Genomic DNA, 24,288 nt, shown 5'->3' with positions numbered 1-24,288 from the left:
TGAAATTTCTTCACACTTTTATTTATATGAATTTTCTTTTTCCACTCTGATTTTACTCCTTATTTGATATCTGTGTCAAATAGAGCAGCAAGCGCGGACCAGGAAGAAGAAGACACTCATGAGTTCAAAATGTATGCCAACAGTTTGGAGTAATAGCGATTGAGTTATTTAGAAACGCTGCAAACAAAATTAAAATTGATATGGACACTCTTACTAAGTATTTTTAAATAGAACGAGTTACATTATGACATTTGAAGTAATCCCGATATCTTCTTTCAATTTTTAATAGCTAGAGTATCATCATCAAATAAATTTTTAAAATTATTACCTCGAGGTGTTGCAACCTGAGAAACAACCTTCGAACTTTGTCCTTCTCCTATTCTGGTCGAAGCTGTGACCCAAAACTGATACTCAATGTGAGATTGAACACTTTTCACTTCAAATATTGTATTTTGACTAGATATTGTTTGTCTTGCATTATCCACTTCCGTGCGACCATCCATGCTTCTTCGGTACAAGTTGTATTTGGTTAGTACTCCATTGGGTTCCACAGGTTGCAGCCAAGAAACTTTTAGCGATTGCGGAGAACTTACTACTACCTTTAAGTCTGCTGGTGGTCCAGGTACTGCAATGAAAAAGAAATATATGTTCAATGTTGTACGTTGTACATAATATTGTACGTAATTGGCGATATTGAAAAAATGAATGATAATATTACTTACATACAACAAAATGTGTATTCCAAAATATATTTTATTTAATATTTTTGGGCATATAGTCCAGAAAGCCACTGCGCATCCGCTAGGAAAAATATTTTAATTCGGATTTCTTGCACAATCTTACTCAAAAAGACTCCTTTTAACAAATTTGCATGTTGCCGGGACCAAAAAGTGGTCAAATTTTTTTTAAAGGTTTTTTTTTTGTTTTTTCCTAAAATTATTTTTTTTTGCATGAAAAAAAGTTTTTTTTAGGTTTTCTGGATCATTCCAAACAGAAAAGGTCTTTAGTGACTTTTCTCTAAAAATGATAGTTTTTGACATATAAGAGATTTAAAAATTGAAAAATTGCGAAATCGGATATTTTTAACCCTCAAAAACTATGTGAAAAACTGAAAAATTGAATGTGGCCAAGGTAGTTAGATACTCTTTAAACATCGATTGATGAAATTCCGAAGAGTTTTTTGCAATACAATATTCAAAACTCCTTTGTTTTTTAATTGCTAATCAAGCGTGCGCGACACTATTTTCCACCGACAGTATGGTGCAAATGAAAGGAATAAATTCGTTATATCGTAAACCGGCGACTTTAAGGAAAAATCCCGAAACAGGTCGATTTTTATTTTTAAGTTATGAGATTGTGGCATATATGGTATACTAGTGACGTCATCCATCTAGACGTGATGACGTAATCGATGATTTATTTAAATGAGAATAGGGGTCGTGTGCTAGCTCATTTGAAAGGTTCTTAAAATCGACGCTTGATTAGCAATTAAAAAACAAAGAAGTTTTGAATATTGTATTGCAAAAAACTCTTCGGGATTTCATCAACCGATGTTTAAAGAATATCTACCTTCCTTGGCAACATTCAAATTTTCAGTTTTTCACATAGTTTTTGAGGGTTAAAAATGGCCGATTTCGCAATTTTTCAATTTTTCAATTCTCTATTTAGTAATATAAACATTTACATAATTATTTATACGGGGTGTCCAAAAAATTTTTATTAAATTAAATTATTTGACAAAACAAGAACTAGAAGGACACCCTACCCTGTATAAATAATTATGTAAATGTTTACATTACTGAATATAGAATTGAAGAACCTTTCAAATGAGCTACCACACGACCCCTATTCTCATTAAAAAAATCATAAATTACGTCATCATGCCCAGACGGATGACGTCACTAGTATACCATATATGCCACAATATCATAACTTAAAAATAAAAATCGACGCTTGATTAGCAATTAAAAAACAAAGAAGTTTTGAATATTGTATTGCAAAAAACTCTTCGGGATTTCATCAACCGATGTTTAAAGAATATCTACCTTCCTTGGCAACATTCAAATTTTCAGTTTTTCACATAGTTTTTGACGGTTAAAGATGGCCGATTTCGCAATGTTTCAATTTTTAATCGCTTATATGTCAAAAACTATCATTTTTAGAGAAAAGTCACTAAAGACCTTTTCTGTTTGGAATGATCCAAAAAACCTAAAAGAACTTTTTTCATGCAAAAAAATAATTTTAGGAAAAAAAAAACAAAAAAAAACGTTTAAAAAATTTTTGACCACCTTTTGGTCCTGGCAATATGCAAATTTGTTAAAAGGAGTCCTTTTGAGTAAGATTGTGCAAAAAAGCCGAATCAGAATATTTTTCCTAGCGGATGCGCAGTGGCTTTCTGAACTAATAAAGATATATCTCAAATTTAAATAATATGTTTACATGGGGTTAAGTAACTCCGCCTCTAGTAGTTGCTGAGTGAGCAGCTCAGTAACTCTCAGTGCTGATCCCAAGCCCGAATAAAGGAGGAGGGTTTGCGTCAGGTGTGGAATCAGGCAGTAAAAACCTTGCTGAAACTATGGGAGGAAGGAATATGCAAAAGTGTTTAGAGAGAGGCGGCTTTACCTATTGTGCAGGGTGTGCGGTGCACACGGGCGCCGGGATGTTGGAGGCGCCGAGCACCAAAGAGCGGGGCCCTTACTTTGTTTCAACATAAAATATACTTTAAAACGCTTAATGAAAAATTACATTGTCACTTAAGCGCGATTTATAGATTGCCGCCCGCCCGGCTGTCCGTCCAACGGACGGGCGTTTGTACACGTGTCGCGGGGTAATTTTGCGAAATTACCCCTTAAAAAAGCTTCGACGGAATGGACTAAGTAATATATTTAAGTTAACATGTACTACTATTTACTTGTGTACTCAAACCTGTCAAATTTCCTCAACCAATTTTCAACCATACCTCATAGATATAATAGTTCATTTTTAATTACATATTTTTAATACATTTGGGTGGTTGTTCTAACGCCGCACTGTGGTTTAAAAAGCCGAAAACGTGGCCATGAACCTTTAAAAGCGGTATATTGTTTATACACTTTGGAAACATACCTAATTTGTCCCTGAGCTAAGAGTAAGAATACATCCTTTCTGATCTTTATATCTGCGTATTACGACTCTACGAGAGTATAAGAAAACAACTATAAACATAAAAATCCCTAGATAGGGACTTTTTCTTTTACCGCATGACTACGTTTTCCGCATTTGGAACCACTGTAGGCCGTGAATACCTATTTGCTCCCGACATCATTTAATATTGCACTATTTGCATCTGAATTTTTGTTTACATTATCAGCGTACCTAATACCCTCTAATATCCTATGTACTATGGTTTGTTTTTAAACCATGAGGAGTAAACTAAAAAGACAGATTCACACAAAATAAAAAGTTCTAAAAATAATTGTTTTTTATACAAAAGTAGACTAAAAATCTAAAACTCAAAGAAATAACGCAGAAAAGTCCAATTATCGATATAACTTAATTAACCTATGAAACGCCACTAGTGTCAAAGTTTCATAAATGTCATTCGTGTCAAAAATTCAAACAGTGGAGTAAACTTGATTGCCTGGAAAGCCTGAGATTGGACCAATAGTTACAAACAAGCATTAGAATAATAAAATGCAATAGAAAGGGGCTGGAATAGGTAATAGATGAAATGTTGTTAAAATAAAGCAAAGAAGTTAATAGTACTTTAGAAAGTTGGTAAACGAAAAGAGCCAGAGGAGAGGCAAAGGATGCGGGATCCCAAATGATATTGTAATACCTTGGATATTGGATAGCGGAAGACGATGTTGTCGAGAGGCGTTAAATAGGCGTTAAATAGGATGAAGAATGGTAAGGCAGTAGAACTTGAGAAAATAGCTATGATGGAGGTTATGATGAGTAGGATACATTAGGAAGAAAGGATGCCCAGCGAGAGATGGAGAGAGAGAGAGAGAGAAAGAGAGAGAGAGAGAGAGAGAGAAAGAGAGAGAGAGAGAGTGAGAGAGAGAGACAGAGACAGAGACAGAAACAGAGACAGAGGAGACGGAGACAGAGACAGAGACAGAGTTTGATGGTAACACTGTATAAAGATAAAGGAGACATACAGTCGACAACATTTAGTTTAATGCCTAGCGGCTACTTCGAAGTAACTAACATACAATGTAACTAACAAGTACGCGAACGCAGGGCGCAAAAGGAAGTAGGTACGCACGAGTCAGGAGTTCGGATGAGCGGTCGTTCAGTTGATCGACGTTAATCCTCGCTTGGTTGTATGCACTGTATACTGTATTGGACACCACAAGGTAGAAGGAAGAGACAAATATATAATACTAAGTTGAGAAAGGGGCACTGACAGAGAGATCTGAGAAAGAGAGATAGACGTCAACTTGTGGGAAGACAGAGAGGAATGAAAATTTATACATCAGTAGAGATACTGTAACTGCAGGAGATGGCTGATTTTGTATTGTTTTGTTCGTTTTTCATACTTTTTTTTTAAATCTCCATTTAATTGTAACAATTTATTTACAAAGTTTTCGTTTGCAACCTTAATGGCTTTAATATTTTTCAGTCATTAAATCTTTTCTAAACTCAGGTGATTTTTTATTTCAAAGGGCCTAGCCGGGTAAGATGGTGAAAAGTGCCCCCAACTCGATTTAAATTCCATATAGGTCACTTTTTAGCACATATAGAGGAACTCACTTTCTGAAATTTTTAGCCCCCTAGGTGGTCACGTGACCCCCCTAGAGCCTAATTAGGCTTTTTATGTTTTTATTTTTTATCTCATCCGCATCAAGAGCTAACCAAAAACTTTATTTAAAAAAGTTGTAAGTTTCAAAAAGATCTATATGAAAATTTTTTTTTATTTTTTGGCGGGAAATTCGAATTTTTAGAACAATTTTAAACATTTAAATAACTCTGAAAAAAAAACTAAGACACTCGTTTTTACGAAAATCAATTATAACGTGTATTTTTGCACAATGTTTCACTCTGAATTTTTTCAGATTTTTAAAATTGGTGAAACGTACCTTTAAAAATAAAAAACCGCATTTTTTCGGTTTTTTTTTTCGTTTTTTGATACAATTTTATACATATTTTTCAAAAAAGGTAACACCGTCACTAGGATAGGTAAAAACCTGAAAAATAATTGGGGTTTGCTTTATAAAAATTTTTTGTAACGCCATCCATTTTCAAGATACAGGGCGTTGAAAAAACAAAATTTTACACATTTTTTACGATTTTGCTGAAACTACTGGCAACACTGTAATAAAACTTGGCGAGTTTTAAGAGGTAGTTATTGTGCATGTTTTGGCATACAATTAAGGATTTGATATTCATCATTGGCGCGCATAGGTGTAATGGTCTGAACTTTTTAAAGAATAAAGATAGTACGCCACTGACATATTTCAAATTAACAATCGTTTTTGAATTCCTCGTTCAATTTGTGACAAAAAATGTATCTTCTTATTTTTTCATACGACGCGCCATTTTTATTCAAAAAATAAAAGATTTTAACCCTTACAAAGCATTCGAACTTCTAGTAGTTTCTACATATTATTATACATCATAAACTCGTACATCCATTATAAAAATTAATTCGAATACTTTGGAAGCGTTCAGATATTTTATTTTTTGCAACAAAACGGCGCTTCGTATGAAAAAATGGGAAGATAGATTTTTTGTCACAAATGGAACGAGGAATTCGAAAATGATTGTTAATTTGAAATATGTCAGTGGCGTACCATCTTTTTTTCTTTAAAAATTCAGAGCACTACCCGTATGCGCGCCAATGATGAATATAAAATTCTTAATTGTATGTCAAAAAATGCACAATAACTACCTCTTAAAACCTGCCAAATTTTATTGCAATGTTGCCAGTAGTTTCGGCAAAATCGTAAAAAATGTGTAAAATTTTGTTGTCTTCAACGCCCTGTATCTTGAAAATGGATGGCGTTACAAAAAAATTTTATTAAGCAAACCCCAATTATTTTTGATTTTTTTACCTATTCCAGTGACGGTGTTACCTTTTTTGAAAAATATGTATAAAATTGTATCAAAAAACGAAAAAAAAACCGAAAAAATGCGGTTTTTTATTTTTAAAGGTACGTTTCACCAATTTTAAAAATCTGAAAAAATTCAGGGTGAAAGGTTGTGTAAAATTATACAATATAATTGATTTTAATAAAAACGAGTGTCTTAGTTTTTTTTCAGAGTTATTTAAAAGTTTAAAATTGTTCTAAAAATTCGAATTTCCCGCCAAAAAATTTAAAAAAAAAATTTTTATATAGATATTTTTGAAATTTAGAACTTTTTTAAATAAATTTTTTGGCTAGCTCTTGACGCGGCTGAGATAAAAAATAAAAACATAAAAAGCCTAATTAGGCTCTAGGGGGGTCACGTGACCACCTAGGGGGCTAAAAATTTCAGAAAGTGAGTTCCTCTATATGTGCTACAAAGTGACCTATATGGAATTTAAATTGAGTTGGGGGCACTTTTCACCATCTTACCCGGCTAGGCCCTTTGGGTTTAAGACGTTGATTTCTCAAAAGTTTAAAAATTATAAAAAGGGTAGTTAGCTTGCTTTGGACGTAAATGGACAAAATATTCTATAGCTTATAAAATGAAAGACAGTAAAAGACGTCATAAATAAAAGACAGTAAAATTTACGATAGTCTAAGGATAAGACAAGTTTTTAAAACCCTCGTATATAGTTTATGGATCTAAACTTGTGATATCCAACTGCGCGATAACAAGAGATAAAATTCAGAGTATTAACCTACCGTCTTCTTCCGTCTGGCAATAGGATGGTGTCGTTAAAACTCCGTCACCAACTTTCGTGAATGCCAATACCTGCAAACTGTAGTTGGTAAACTTTCTCAATCCAGTGATTACTGTTGTCAGTGCAGTCGTTTTTCGCGTCTCCATCTCGTCATTGCCTGAAAGTTTGAGATACATTATAGCGATTAGCGGCGGGTATGAATGCAAACAAATGACTTAATCACTCTCCATCGAGAGTAATTTTGGATTTTAACGAAATTACTGAATTTCGGATGAAGTTATAGCATTCAGTTACATGCTACGGTACGTTTACAAAGTAGGTGAAATGTAAAATGTCTTTTGTTATTTGGAAAATTTAAAGTATTCCTATCATCAAGTTAAACTCAAATCAAATGACAAAGAACGTGCATAAACATTGTCTGAAAATTGCCATAGATAAATATAGAACCATAAAAAAATAGTATATTAAAGAATAAATAGATATTGAGTTTTTTATACGACCGTTTAATAACATACTCATTATTCGCTATTTTTTCATAGATAATAGCACCCATTACTGTATCCGTGAGTAATAATTCATTACTCACGGGCTGAAGTTACTCACGGGTCATTACTCACGGGCTGAAATTAGATTCAAGTGACGCATGCCACTTTTAATATTAATCGTATATAAACTGCAAATAAAATTACTTAAAGTTGTTTATTTATACAATGTAAAACCAAGTAAAACCAAGTCGATGAGAATAAATGCAAGGAACAACACGCTATTTAATATCGACAACAAGCAGATTGAAAATGTGGAGAACTTCACGTACCTTGGAAGTGACATAACAGAAAGCGGAGGTACAGAACACGATATTCGTATGAGGATACGAAAAGCTCAACAAGCTTTCAGCATGCTTAACCCTGTTTGGAGGTCTGGAGAATATACTACAAGGACAAAGATCCGAATATTCCAGTCAAATGTTATGTCTGTTCTACTCTATGGATGTGAAACCTGGAAAGTGACAAAATACCTTACAGACAAATTGCAGGTCTTTGTTAACAAATGTCTACGAAGAATTGTTCGTATTTTCTGGCCAAACACCATCAGAAACGAAGATCTGCTACACCTGACCCAACAAAAGAGGGTAGAAAATGAAATAAAATACAGAAAGTGGGGGTGGATAGGTCACACACTCCGAAAAGATAGTTCCAGTATTGCAAAAAATGCCCTAGAGTGGAATCCCCAAGGAAAGAGAAAAAGAGGTCGCCCAGCACAAACTTGGAGAAGATCCATCATGGACGAGATAAGAAGTCAAGGAAAGTGTTGGAATGAGGTGAAGGCCCTAGCGCAAAATAGAACCCGATGGCGCGTTTTCACTGAAGCTCTATGCTCCACTTAGGAGTTCAAGAACATTATATATATATATATATATATATATATATATATATATATATATATATATATATATATATATATATATAAAGAAGACAATGAGTCTTTGCTGACAGTAATTATATAAATTTGGTTATTGGGTTATGCAGCAAATGAAAAAGTGTACTCTTTTAAATTTCTTTAATCCGAGCTTTCGGTTAAGATTTTAACCATCATCAGGGTGCTACAAAGATATTTTTGGTGTAAGATAATATGAAAACATGTATAAAATTTTGTACTTACAAACTTATTGAGGATATTTCAAATATGGTGTAACTAAAATGAGAATCAAACTTAACATGGTCATGTAAATGCTTCAATGGAAAAAACGTAAAATAAAGTAGTAATTTAGTAAAATAAAAGTTAATTAATTTAGCACAACTTCAAAATCAATAAAAGATAAAATGACATTTAGACATGACATGACATTATTTGAAATATCTTACAAAAACTTTTTTTAATATAGATGAACAATTTATTGAAGGACCAATAGGGTCAATGATAAGAATTGAATATTTTTAATTTTTATAAAATATTGTTAGCACTTAGAGGGATCGCAGTGATTGTGACTATAGGCCGACTATACTCAAAGGTAACACGAAACCTAATAGAAAATGATATTAAAGACAAAAAACCCGAAGAACAAGCGGGATATAGGGCCGGACGCTCCAATATGGATATTTTTTTACAGAGAAAAACTAGTGCAGAGAAATAGAGAAACCATATAGCTTCAATAGATTTGGAAAAAGCATATGACAGTGTACCGACCTCCTAACTATGGATAGAATGGGTAAATTGAAAATAAATCCAATTCTTATTAACGCCACTCAAAATTATTACGAACAAAAGTTTGCAAGAATTAAAATGGGACAAGAAATGACCTCTCCTTTTCAAACAACAAAGGGACTTGAAACAAGGCTGCTGTATGTCACCTACCTTTTTAAAAAATTTATTTGGACAGATTCTTAGTGAAATGGGTAAAAAAATTGTAGAAACATGGGAAAAAAGATGGAAGAAAACACGTTATATACGACGATCTCAGTTATATGGTAAGAAAACTGCAAGAAGAATATGAGGTGGCAGGTCTAAACATGAATATGACAAAATATGAATATCTCTATATGTAACAGATGAAATATGTGACCTAGTCTTGGAAGACGACAAAATCAAAGGCGTGCATCCTGCAAATATTTGGGGGTCATTTTCAACAAGAAGGGAAATAGCGCAGATGAAATCAGGGAAAGAATTAACAGGGCAGCGCAGTAACTCGTGCCTTAAGCTATCTTCTCTGTGGCAAAAAATTTTTGACAAGAAACCAATACATTTACGGAAGTATAGTCCAAAGTATTACATTTTACTGTTCGGGAGTATGGGACGTCGTCAAAGGTAATAGAAACAAACTTATGACGACAGAAATGGATTATCTAATATGAAGCTGCGGTAGATCAAAACTGGAGTTTATCAAAAACGAAAAACATTATCTGGTTCGGACATGTTAAAATAATGCCAGAGTACAGATGGTCTAGAAGAGTATTGGAATGGATACCTTCTGAAAGAAGAAAGAGAGGACGGCCACGGAAAAGTTGGCAAAACGAAATTGATGGAGCAATGGTGGCAAGAGACTTAGAAGAGGCAACTGCATATGACAGAAGAAGATGGAAATTGAGGGTGGAGAAGCGGCGATAGCTGTAATCAATCCGTTATATATGTATATAAATAATTGTTGTAATTATAACTTACGGTTAAATTTAACAGGAGTAAAATTATTAATTAAAGTTAATTAAATTTTTTTAAATGATTAATACAAAAATTAATATATTATGTTGTTGACAGGTTAGAGTATCTAGAAAAGGAGTTAGGAGATAACTCACGATTATCTAAAAAGAGTAAATAAGAAAACATTTCATTTAAGTGGCCTATATCAGTACGATGATTCATTGAATTTGGATTTTTATTTATGTGAACCATTTCCAAAAAGAGCCTCTTTGTAGTATGTGACTCACGATCCAATATCTGCACGTCATTGTAATCAATTTGATGACCATTATTGAAAACATGTTCACCCAATGCACTTCTACCTGGGTACAATCTACAGTCTGACTTGTGTGAAGTTATTCTGTCTTTTAGTCTTCTTGACGTTTGACCAATATATATTTGATTACAATCTAAACAAGAAAGCCTGTAGACTGTATCAGTTTTAGAAAGCATTGGAGTCTTGTCTTTAATGTTAGAAAAAATCTTATTGACTGTGAGAGCAGTTCTAAATGAAAGTTTGATGTTTTCAAAAGGTTTGAAAAGTCGAGTAAATTTCGGTGCAATATCACTAGTATATGGTAATGTCATATAAGTTACATTAGGAACGGGAATCGTGATGGTTTGTGAGTTGTCTGTATTAACATTGTTATTAATAATTGTTGGTTGAATGTTGATTGTATTAAACAATAATTTCTTCAACAAAGAAGCTGGATAACCATTTTCCAAAAAAAGATGATATAATATTTTTAAATTTTTTGAGTGAAAAGAAACATCGCTAATTTTTAAAATGCGGTTTTTCATAGATTTAATTAGATTGATTTTTATAACGTGTTTATGGTATGAATTATAGTTAAGATATCTGCCTGAGCTAAGTGGTTTACGATACCAATCCACTAACAAAATGTTATTCTTACGTATAACTCTAGTGTCTAAAAAAGGTACAGAACATAACGTGTCCTCTTTTTCAAGAGTAAATTGTATGTGATGGTGTAAGTTGTTAAAATAGAATAACAAATTATTAAGTTCATTAGTAGGTAAGCAAAGAAGAATATCATCTACATATCTTTTGATGAAAAATAATTTAAAAGGTAACACCCTTAACACAATATCCAAAATATAACTCATAACATAATCAGCTAAGATAGGGGAAATTGAACTACCCATAGGTGTACCGAAAGTCTGCTTGTAGAATCCACTGTTAAATACAAAATAATTATTTTTAAAAAGAAAAGTTAAAAGTTCAAAAAACGTTGACTTAGACAACTCACAATGATTCGAAATGTTAATTATTTTAATCAATTAATTCTAAGTCAACGTTTTTTGAACTTTTAACTTTTCTTTTTAAAAATAATTATTTTGTATTTAACAGTGGATTCTACAAGCAGACTTTCGGTACACCTATGGGTAGTTCAATTTCCCCTATCTTAGCTGATTATGTTATGAGTTATATTTTGGATATTGTGTTAAGGGTGTTACCTTTTAAATTATTTTTCATCAAAAGATATGTAGATGATATTCTTCTTTGCTTACCTACTAATGAACTTAATAATTTGTTATTCTATTTTAACAACTTTAACCATCACATACAATTTACTCTTGAAAAAGAGGACACGTTATGTTCTGTACCTTTTTTAGACACTAGAGTTATACGTAAGAATAACATTTTGTTAGTGGATTGGTATCGTAAACCACTTAGCTCAGGCAGATATCTTAACTATAATTCATACCATAAACACGTTATAAAAATCAATCTAATTAAATCTATGAAAAACCGCATTTTAAAAATTAGCGATGTTTCTTTTCACTCAAAAAATTTAAAAATATTATATCATCTTTTTTTGGAAAATGGTTATCCAGCTTCTTTGTTGAAGAAATTATTGTTTAATACAATCAACATTCAACCAACAATTATTAATAACAATGTTAATACAGACAACTCACAAACCATCACGATTCCCGTTCCTAATGTAACTTATATGACATTACCATATATTAGTGATATTGCACCGAAATTTACTCGACTTTTCAAACCTTTTGAAAACATCAAACTTTCATTTAGAACTGCTCTCACAGTCAATAAGATTTTTTCTAACATTAAAGACAAGACTCCAATGCTTTCTAAAACTGATACAGTCTACAGGCTTTCTTGTTTAGATTGTAATCAAATATATATTGGTCAAACGTCAAGAAGACTAAAAGACAGAATAACTTCACACAAGTCAGACTGTAGATTGTACCCAGGTAGAAGTGCATTGGGTGAACATGTTTTCAATAATGGTCATCAAATTGATTACAATGACGTGCAGATATTGGATCGTGAGTCACATACTACAAAGAGGCTCTTTTTGGAAATGGTTCACATAAATAAAAATCCAAATTCAATGAATCATCGTACTGATATAGGCCACTTAAATGAAATGTTTTCTTATTTACTCTTTTTAGATAATCGTGAGTTATCTCCTAACTCCTTTTCTAGATACTCTAACCTGTCAACAACATAATATATTAATTTTTGTATTAATCATTTAAAAAAATTTAATTAACTTTAATTAATAATTTTACTCCTGTTAAATTTAACCGTAAGTTATAATTACAACAATTATTTATATACATATATAACGGATTGATTACAGCTATCGCCGCTTCTCCACCCTCAATTTCCATCTTCTTCTGTCATATGCAGTTGCCTCTTCTAAGTCTCTTGCCACCATTGCTCCATCAATTTCGTTTTGCCAACTTTTCCGTGGCCGTCCTCTCTTTCTTCTTTCAGAAGGTATCCATTCCAATACTCTTCTAGACCATCTGTACTCTGGCATTATTTTAACATGTCCGAACCAGATAATGTTTTTCGTTTTTGATAAACTCCAGTTTTGATCTACCGCAGCTTCATATTAGATAATCCATTTCTGTCGTCATAAGTTTGTTTCTATTACCTTTGACGACGTCCCATACTCCCGAACAGTAAAATGTAATACTTTGGACTATACTTCCGTAAATGTATTGGTTTCTTGTCAAAAATTTTTTGCCACAGAGAAGATAGCTTAAGGCACGAGTTACTGCGCTGCCCTGTTAATTCTTTCCCTGATTTCATCTGCGCTATTTCCCTTCTTGTTGAAAATGACCCCCAAATATTTGCAGGATGCACGCCTTTGATTTTGTCGTCTTCCAAGACTAGGTCACATATTTCATCTGTTACATATAGAGATATTCATATTTTGTCATATTCATGTTTAGACCTGCCACCTCATATTCTTCTTGCAGTTTTCTTACCATATAACTGAGATCGTCGTATATAACGTGTTTTCTTCCATCTTTTTTCCCATGTTTCTACAATTTTTTTACCCATTTCACTAAGAATCTGTCCAAATAAATTTTTTAAAAAGGTAGGTGACATACAGCAGCCTTGTTTCAAGTCCCTTTGTTGTTTGAAAAGGAGAGGTCATTTCTTGTCCCATTTTAATTCTTGCAAACTTTTGTTCGTAATAATTTTGAGTGGCGTTAATAAGAATTGGATTTATTTTCAATTTACCCATTCTATCCATAGTTAGGAGGTCGGTACACTGTCATATGCTTTTTCCAAATCTATTGAAGCTATATGGTTTCTCTATTTCTCTGCACTAGTTTTTCTCTGTAAAAAAATATCCATATTGGAGCGTCCGGCCCTATATCCCGCTTGTTCTTCGGGTTTTTTGTCTTTAATATCATTTTCTATTAGGTTTCGTGTTACCTTTGAGTATAGTCGGCCTATAGTCACAATCACTGCGATCCCTCTAAGTGCTAACAATATTTTATAAAAATTAAAAATATTCAATTCTTATCATTGACCCTATTGGTCCTTCAATAAATTGTTCATCTATATTAAAAAAAGTTTTTGTAAGATATTTCAAATAATGTCATGTCATGTCTAAATGTCATTTTATCTTTTATTGATTTTGAAGTTGTGCTAAATTAATTAACTTTTATTTTACTAAATTACTACTTTATTTTACGTTTTTTCCATTGAAGCATTTACATGACCATGTTAAGTTTGATTCTCATTTTAGTTACACCATATTTGAAATATCCTCAATAAGTTTGTAAGTACAAAATTTTATACATGTTTTCATATTATCTTACACCAAAAATATCTTTGTAGCACCCTGATGATGGTTAAAATCTTAACCGAAAGCTCGGATTAAAGAAATTTAAAAGAGTACACTTTTTCATTTGCTGCATAACCCAATAACCAAATTTATATATATATATATATATATATATATATATATATATATATATATATATATATATATATATATATATATATATATATATATATTTATACAATAATTATATTGTAATTTATATCAATAATTAACTTCGAAAAATTTTTAAAGGAATTTTAACTGCAACAATGTCAGTATATTTTTTACGTTTATATCTTGTTTACTAAAAATTTAGTGACAGTGACACAACAGTTTATCATTTATTTTAGTGACAGTGACATTAGCTCATTTTGTTTATGTTAATTGGAATTTATAACTAATATTGTGTTTATTTTTCAAGTTATATTGTGTTAAATATGTTATAACATATTATGTATAGTTATATTATTATATTATATACAGGGCGATTGATTAGTAGGGTAAAGCTCAATAGCTCCGCTATAGTAATAGATAACAATAAAAATTGATAACAAAAATTTTAGCTACTTTTGAGCTTCACATTACAAAATTAGATAGAATGTTACAGGGTGTTCGATAACACAGTGGTAGACCTAACTTATCTTTTTTTAAATGGAACACCCTATATTTTATTTTATATCCGAAATACTGTTAACTTTTCCATCACAAAAATATAAAGGTTTGTAATGTTATATAGGGTATTTACAAAGTTATAACCAATTTTGTATGAAAATCGTAACAAGTTCAACTCTCAGTATAAATAAAAATAAGCACAACAGCAATGAACTATTAATGCCATAATTTTTATTTATTGTCAAAATTTTTAAGAATTATTGATATTGCTAATTTTCTTTATATCAAATACAGGTTGAGTCAAAACGAAAGTACATTATTTTCTCAGTAATGTTAAATGGAACACCCTGTATTTTATATCATTATTAAAAAGTAACATTAACGTACTGTAATTTTTATATAACATTCCCTATGCCCACATTTATCAGTTTTCGAGATATTTTCATTTCTCAGAGCAAATTATTTTAGGTGTTTAAATTTACCTAAATTTTAAGTAAGCCATGACTGAATTGACAATTGAAGATTACCGATTATCAATCCGGTAATCAATGTAACACTGTAGCAAATAAAGAAATAAAAGTAATTTATTAGTAATACATTTTACAAACAAAAACACAACCACTATATGCAACATTTTTGAAACAATTAAAAACTATCTTTTTATGTAAATGCAACAAATAAACAAAGAAAATTAGTAATAAATTTTACAATAAAACACACATACACAAAATACAATATTTTGTGCAGACAATTAAACACTACTTTTGTATATAAATGTAACAATGTAACAAATAAAGAACGAAACATAATTTATCAGTAATACATTTTGCAAAAAAAACATGTTTGAAAAAATTAGAAGCTACTTTTAATAAAATATTTTTAATATTTATTTACATAAGGTGTTCAAAATTATCTCCTAACACATTTATGTACGCCTAAAAACGATCATTGAATGAGCTACTTATTCTACGGAGCATTTGTAAATTAACACATCGAAATACACTTTGTATTCTATTTTTCATCTCATCCCTTGTTGTTGGAGGTATTTTATAAACTTCATTATTAACGTAACCCCAAAAAAATCAGTCCAGTTTATTAAATTCTGGTGATTTGGGTGGCCACGCTACTGGTCCATTGAAAAATGAAAATATCTCGAAAACTAATAAATTTAGACATAGGGAATGTTATCTAAAAATTAAAGTAGAGTAATGGTACTTTTCAATAGTGATATAAAATATAGGGTGTTCCATTTAAAATTACTAAGAAAATAATGTACTTGCCTTTTGACTCACCCTGTATTTGATATAAAGAAAATTAGCAATATCGACCATTCTTGAAAATTTTGACAATACGGTAAAAATATGGCATTAATAAACCATTGTTGTTTTGCTTATTTTTATTTATACAGGGAGTTGAACTTGTTACGATTTTCATATAAAATTGGTTATAACTTTGTAAATACTCTGTATAAAATAGCAACTCTTTATATTTTTGTGATAAAGAAGTTAACAGGATTGCGAATTTAAAATAAAATATAGGGTGTTCCATTTAAAAAATCATAAGTTTAGTCTGCCACTGTGTTATCGAACACCCTGTAACATTATAACTAATTTTGTAATATGAAGCTCAAAGTGGCTAAAATTTTTGTTATTTACTTTTATTGCTATCTATTACTAGGGCGGAGCTATTGAGCTTTACCTTACTAATCAATCACCCTGTATAGTTAAGTGTAAATATACATTATAACTATTAAAATACGTCCACCGACAACAGCCATTTCCTATTTATTAGATTAATTGACAGTTAATACAAATTTAAGCTTATAATTTTTCGGAAACAAATAGAACTTATATTGACTATTTATTTCTAGTTGTATTTTTACAATAAATAACAATTTGGTAATAGTAGGCAACCAATTATTCAGCCACGTACTAGAGGTAAATAGTATTTAGGTATTCTTGTAAATTATTATAATTTAAATCTCGAGTACTTGATAATTTAATTTTTTACTAATTAAAATAAAAAAAGGTCGTAGAAAAAGTATAGTATTCTACTAGCATGGAATGGCTATTACTCACTCTGATAAATTACGAGCAAACTTCATCATTGTGAGTAATAGCCATCATTACATGCTCGTTGAATAATATACTATTTAGCCACAGGTCTCCCTTCACTTTTTTCCTGTAGTTTATAGTAGCGATACATTTATTGTGCTAAAGTAAGTGAACCAGCCATGTATTCCTTTGTAGTTTGTGCTCTTGAGTAATCCGATTCTACCCTTTGGAAAGAATTTATGTGTTCTCTTATTTTATTTTTCACCGATTCAATAACCGTTGTTCGTTTCATAAAATCTCCTCTCTTGTCCTTTTGCACGAATCCTCTACCATCTGATTTTCTCCAAGTTGTTCTAATAAATTTGTCACCAACGTCCAAGGTATTCGTCATCTTTAATTTGCAAAGCTAGCCTAACAATTTTTCTTGCCCTTGACATCATGTTTGATATAATTTAATAATAATATCAATATCACTATACACTGTTTTCAGGCTTTAAATCAAATAGTTTTACACTAAACACGTTGATTACTTGTGCATGAATAATTGGGAACTGATAAAATTATAAAATCGTACCACTGACCTAACAATTTTTGCAGTGGCCGTATTTAATTACATCGGTTTTATTGTCGCGGTGTGTATTATCGCCACATCTCCCAGTTATGGCCATATTGCATTTTCAAAACCTTTCAAAAACCCTACAGTGAAATACCGAAGTAACTTACTTTATACTTATCCAAAACAATATTTTAGTTCAGGCTGTATTGCATTAGATGGGGCATTATATAGGCAATTTTTTACAGCCTTAACTCAAAATTCGAATTTTTTGCAGTTGTGGCACCATTGAATTAGGTGTGCGATATATACAGGGTGTCCCGAAAACATTGGTCATAAATTATACCGCACAATTTGTGGTCAAAAATAGTTCGATTGAACCTAACTTACCTTAGTACAAATGTGCTCATAAAAAAAATTACAGCCCTTTGAAATTACAAAATGAAAATCGATTTTTTTCAATATATCGAAAACAACTAGAGATTTTTAATTGAAAACGACATGTATCATTCTTATGTCAGAAAAATCTTAAAACAAAATTTTAGTAAAATTTGTCTACCCCATAAAAATTTTATGGGCGTTAAGTTCCTTTAAACCCCCCCCCCCAAACATTTGTGTACGTTCCAATTAATTCATTATTGTAGTACCGTCAGTTAAACAAACCGTTTTTAAGATTTTTTGCCTTTTAGTATTTTTTAGATAAGCCAGTTTTTCTCGAGATGCGGCTTCTTTTTAAATATATTTACATAAAAAATTTCTGTGGGTTTTGATCCTTTAAACCCTCCAAATGTTTGTGTACGTTCCAATTAAATTATTACTGTAATGCCGTTAGTTAAAAACAATGTTTTAAAAAAAATTTTGATTCCCAGTATTTTTTCGATACGCCATTTTCTTAACGAAATGCGGCTTCTTTTTTAATATGTTTGTTCGTTTAAACCACTTTAAATGTTTTGGTACATTCCAATTATTCGCGGTGTGCAAGTACTTGGAGGCGATACAAGAAACGATCGTGCGAGAATAGCGGAGAAATATTGTAACTTTCTTAAATAATTCATTGTCAATTGAAATTGTCAAATTGACGTATATTTCATATCTACTGTCAATGAAGAAGAAAAATTAATATTGCTCCACAATATTGATATGATATGCAATTAATATATAAAGGTAAATGTAATTAATTGTATTTTGCTTGCATTACTGCATTTTAATAAGTAATTTTATTTACTACATACAGTTGTTTACGTTTTAATAACATAACCTGAATCTTATTTTTTCTTCTTATTATTTTTTTGGATTATGGCCTTGACAATTATCCAGCAACCAGGACCATATGATTGGTCAATATAATTAAAAGTGCAGAGCGAAGAAACCAGGTGTCGCTTTTCCGAAATTGCACGGTCCCAATACTATTAATGTGATAGGTCCCATTAGTTAAACACAGTGTTTTTAAAACTTTTTTGTCTTAGTTTTTTTTTGATAAGTCAACTTTTATCGAGATGTGGCTTCTTTTTCAAAATATACCTAAAAATGTAATTATAAATAAATTTTCAGATTATTAAAACAGCAGTGGGATTACGAACACTCGACACGAATCGTATCCGCCATGTTTTACCATAGTGCCTTATGGTAAAACATGGCGGATACGATTCCTATCGAGTGTTCGTAATCCCTATTCCAGTCTCTATAATCGTACTTTAATACAAATATGTGGTGGATTCGACAAATATTCAAAATATCTCAATAAACACTGGCTTATCGAAAAAGTCCTAAGGGCAAAAAAGTTTTAAAAACATTGTGTTTAACTAATGGTAACACACTATTAATTTAATTGGAACGTACACAAAAGTTTGGGCGGGTTTAAGGAAACAAAACCCCCATGAAAGTTTTATGAGGTGCACAAATTTCACTTGAATTTTTTTTAAGATGTTGCTGTCATAAAAATGCCACATGTCCATTTTCAACAAAAATCTCTAAGAGTTTTCGATATATCAAAAAAATCGATTTTCATTTTGTAACTTCAAAGGGCTTTAACTTTGTTTGTGTGCACTATTGTATGTAGGTAAGTGAGGTTCAATCAACCTATTTTTGACCCCAGAATCTGTGGTATAATTTATAACCAATCTTTTCGAGACACCCTGTATATATAGAACAATAAAAAACGTAATTGAAGTAAGCAATGGAGTCATTTCTTTTTTTTCATATATTTTTTATTAAATGCACTAAATGCACTTGGATTACAAAGGAATAAATTTTATAATAGTATATTATTCAAATAGCATGTAATGATTGGTATTAATTTGCGACACAAGCCGAAGGCGAGTGTCGTAATTCATCAGAGTGTGTAACAGCCATTACATGTGAGTATAATATTATACTTTTTCTACGACTTTTTCTATTTTAATTTGTAAAAAAATATAATTATCAACAACTACTTGAGATTTAAATTAGAATTTACAAAAATAAATTGTGTTTACCAATAGTACACAGCTGAATAATTGGTTACCTACTATTAGCAAATGCTGTCTTATGTATTACAAAAATACAACAAGAAATAGTCAATTCAAGCTATCTGAAAAATTTTAGGAACATTTTCGTACCTACTGTCGATGTAATAAATAGGAAATGGCTATTATCGGTGGACGTATTGTATACAGTTATAATGTAGATTTATATTTAACTATATAATATAATAATATATCTATATATAATATGTTAATACAATATAACTTTATAAAATAAACACAATATAAGTTTTAAATTCCAAAACACATCAAATACGCTTATGCCACTGTCATTGAAAATGATATGCGTCAAAGTTCATAGTAAACAATGTATAAAAGTATAAAATATACTGATCCATTGTTACAGTTACAAATCCATCATAAATATTTCGAAATTAATTATTATATAAATAACCATAATATATTGTATTAAATAAACCAATTTAAGTAATTTTATTTGCAGTTTATATTGGGATCGTGCAAGTTCGGCAAAGCGACACCTATTTCTACGCTCTTCAACTTTATTCGCACTTTTAATTATATTGGGCAATTATATTAGTCCTGCTTACTGGATAATTGTCAAGGCCATAGTCCAAAAAAATAATAAGAAGAAAAATAAGATTAAGGTTATGTTATTAAAACGTAAACAACTGTATGTAGTAAATAAAATTAGTTATTAAAATGCAGTACTGCAAGCAAAATACAATTAATTAAATTTACCTTTATATAATAATTGCATATCATATCAAAATTGTGGAGCAACATATGATTTTTCTTCGTCAATGGCAGTAGATATGAAATGTACGTCAATTTGACAATTTCAATTGACAATATGAATTATTTAAGAAATTTGCAATATTTCTCCGTTATTCGCGCACGGTCGTTTCTCAATTCCCTTCCAAGTACTTGCACACCGCGAATAGGACTAATATATTAATCACAAAAAGTATCGCATACTTTTTGAAACATAAAAAAAGTTTAAAAAATAATTTTTAATTTTTAGCAGAATATTATAATACTCATCTATCATCTTGTTTATCCCTACTAATCCTTATCCCTAAAAATATACTACTACTTTTAGTGTAGGAAAGTGTGCAAAATACATTCATTGTATACGTTGAGTAATACTAAATTTGATAAAAGAAACTAAATGTTTGTGTTACTAATTAAACTGTTACTAATATTTATTGTTACGAACTGTCGAAGTGTCGCCGTTACGAAATGACATGGAACCCGTTATAATTAAATATTATAATATTATTCCATACATTTTGTTTTTAGCTTATGGTACCAATATTCATGTCTTTTTTCATACTTTCAGTAGTAAAGGGGCCAATCCCCTAAAATTGATCATTTAAAAATTAAACATATGTTTTTACGGCCAATGTGCCCAGTAGCTGAATTTTATAAAGGCCAATGTGTTACTTTGGCCCATTCAATACGCAGGATAAGCTGTGGCTAAGCCAGTGTTGCCAATCGGTGGATAATTATCCGATTTGCGTAACTTTTGGAGAGTTGTCGTATCTTCTTCGTATCTTTAAATAAATCGGATATTTGCGGATATTTTAGACGAGTATATTCTAGAAGATATTTCTTGAAAATAGAAAGTAATAAAACAGAAGTATGCCAACAAATGTATTTAGCTACATTTGACAACTTTGAAAAAAGTCAGAATAATTGTAGAGAAAAAAGGGGGAAATGGTGGTATATGTTCTTCTGATGGCTGTGGTAAGCACACATCTCATGCAAAGATCGGTGATAGAAGCAATGATGTGATACGACAACACATTGAAAGTATCCCGGAATATACCAGTCATTATTCACGGGAAAGAACTGCCAAAAATTATCTTGGTTCAGATCTTTCGATATCATTAATGTACAGACTTTATTGTGATTATTGCGGAGAGAATGGCATTGCTCCACAACTGGAATGCCAGTACAGACATATATTTAACGAAGAATATAACCTGTCCTTGCATCATCCTGCTAAAGACACATGTTCTAAGTGTGACAGGATTAACTTAGCTCTCAAATCCTTAGCTAGTCTAAAGGAGGTTAATGAGCAACAACAGGAAAGAGCGATGCTGGAAAAACAAAAAGAGGACCATTTGCTTCTCGCAGAAAAAGCTTACTTAATGAAAGCAGCAGATAAAGAAAGTTCCAAAAGGGATGGAGCAACAGTTATAGTTTCTTTTGATTTGGAAAAGTGCCTCCCCACTCCCTATTTAAGAAACGGTCAATCGTTATACGAGAGAGAGCTATGGGTCTTCAATTTGACTTTTTATTCCACAGATATACCGGTACCTGCTTCCTGTGAATGAAACCATAGCCGGTCGGGGTGGTGCAGAAATAGCCTCCTGTGTTAGAAGATTTGTGTTGGCTTTACCAGAATCTACAGTGTGTCCACGGTTGGGGTGCCCAAGAGGAAAAACTTTTTTATTTTCAATTTTAGCGAAAAATGTCATTCTTGATAAAAAATTTTGCTTGTTCTAAAACCCCATAAAACGAAATAAAATTTAAGGTTTTCAAATAATGCTTAATTTTGTAGCCAATCTTATGTAAATCCCTATAAATTTTTACACTAAGTTCGAAATTGTAACAATAATAACTTGGGAGAACAACCCTTTCGCTCCTTTCGTTTATGAAACCAGACTTTGTCGTTCTCCTTGAAACATCCAATTATTTAATAATTAAATAATTATTATTCCAATAATTTTAACAATTAAATTGATCACAAGATAAATTCTTTTTTGAATGCTTAACATTGTCGAAAAAAAAAAATGACAATTCGCAAATTATTTATCGGAGTTGACAGTTACTAAGCTACATTGTGGCTTGGCAACACTAGATTATTGTTACGATTTCGAAATTAGTGCAAACATTTAGAGATTTACATAAAATTGACTACAAAATTAAGCAGGATTTGTAAAACTTTAATTTTGTTTCTTTTTATGAGGTTTTAGAACAAGCAAAACTTTTTTCAAGAATGGCATTTTTCGCTAAAACTGAAAATAAAAAGTTTGTCCTATTGGGCACCCCAATCGTGGACACACTGTATAACAAAGGTAATTTTTTACAGCGACTCGTACTTAGGACAAAATAAGAACATCTACTTAATAACAACTTTTGTACTCTTATGCAAGAAAAAGGCTCCGTAACTGAAATTAATCGTAAGTTTATGGAGCCTGGGCACACACACATGGAAGCAGATAAAATTCATGACAATAATTGAGAAGCAAAAAAAGAAAACCACAATGAACATACAGGTATCACATGACTGGTGCAATTTCATTAGGAGTGTACAGAGAAAACCCGCTTTAAATGTCCTCGAAATGAATCAAACTGATTTTCTAAATTTTGGCAAGCTATTGACTAACAAACTTGTTCACAGGAAAAAGAACGAAGAAGGTGAAGTAATACCATGGTTTCAAATCAGGTGGCTAAAATTCACCAAAGATTGATCTTAGGGGAGGATCACTTCGAAAACGAGAAAACAAAATAGATTTTTCATTGGCGCCCATTAATAGCGAACCTCTACCATTACCTGAACCTAAAGTGAAGAATTTTAAGAAACTATTGCCATACATCAGTCAATACAATAGACGATTTTATGAAGAAATTAACTGTTATCACGGAAACTTAGATGATTTTCCAGCACACGAGGAAGATGATTTTTCTTATTCTGACGGCTAAATTTAATGAGAAGTGATTTGTTCTTTATAATTATTTATTATTATTATTATTATTATTAATAATAATACCCATACTTTGTAAACCCTAGATATTTCTCTTGGATAAATTTTATTAGTAATCGAAATTATGATTTCATTAACCATGTAAAGTCAAGAGAGTGAGTGGCACAGATGCATAATAAAAGGGCCATACTCCGAACCAAATTATTATACGGTAAATTGAAAAAGGCCAATATCCACCTAAAATACCATTTCTACTAAATTTTGAAAAAAAAAATCACATCACTAATGGTCCTTGTTATACAAATACAGCTGCAATAAAATAAAACCTATATATGAAATACCCTAAGGAAGACAACGAATTTTAAGAGCGAGAAACCTAATAAGTAGAATTACTCCAAAGTAAGAAATTGGACTTTGGCCCTTCTTCTTCCAAAGTACAGCATTAAATGAATATAAAAAACGATATCACCTTAAAGATAACAATTTTGAAGATATTTGAATACTTAGATGTTAGGGCACCGTCTTCGAAGAGCTATTTTAGCTCCCATCGGAAACAATTTTTGATAAGGTAATTTACGTCAAATTCAGATAAAATTCCAGAATTTGTAGTTTTCTTTTGAGAGAACATTTGTGGACCCCCTGTGTGTCTAGCCTTCAAATACTGCATTTTATAACAAACGTGTCGTAAGATATCTATTTTAACTCGAAATTTGATACCAAGGAGTTCCCCTCACATTTTAATGAGCTGGTCTTAGAAAGAAACTAAT

The 24,288-nt window shown here is 31.3% G+C and overlaps 1 protein-coding gene across 3 annotated transcripts in view; it reads right to left on the bottom strand.

The window, feature by feature from the left end:
• Nucleotides 1-24,288, bottom strand: part of LOC114329496 (cell adhesion molecule Dscam2) — a 1,422,998-nt gene that overhangs the window by 98,332 nt on the left and 1,300,378 nt on the right. For all 3 annotated transcript variants that reach the window (XM_050654329.1, XM_050654330.1, XM_050654331.1), the window contains exons 20-21: nt 6,816-6,971; nt 329-625 (exon numbers count right to left, since the gene is read on the bottom strand). In XM_050654329.1, the coding sequence (XP_050510286.1) occupies nt 329-625; nt 6,816-6,971 (453 nt within the window). The remainder of the gene's footprint in view (nt 1-328; nt 626-6,815; nt 6,972-24,288) is intronic.

The sequence above is a fragment of the Diabrotica virgifera genome, chromosome 6 (genome assembly GCF_917563875.1).
Source record: "Diabrotica virgifera virgifera chromosome 6, PGI_DIABVI_V3a".
In the NCBI taxonomy this organism is placed as follows: Eukaryota; Metazoa; Arthropoda; class Insecta; order Coleoptera; family Chrysomelidae; genus Diabrotica; species Diabrotica virgifera.
Note: the sequence above shows the minus strand (reverse complement) of the source record. Positions and strands in the feature narration are given on the sequence as shown.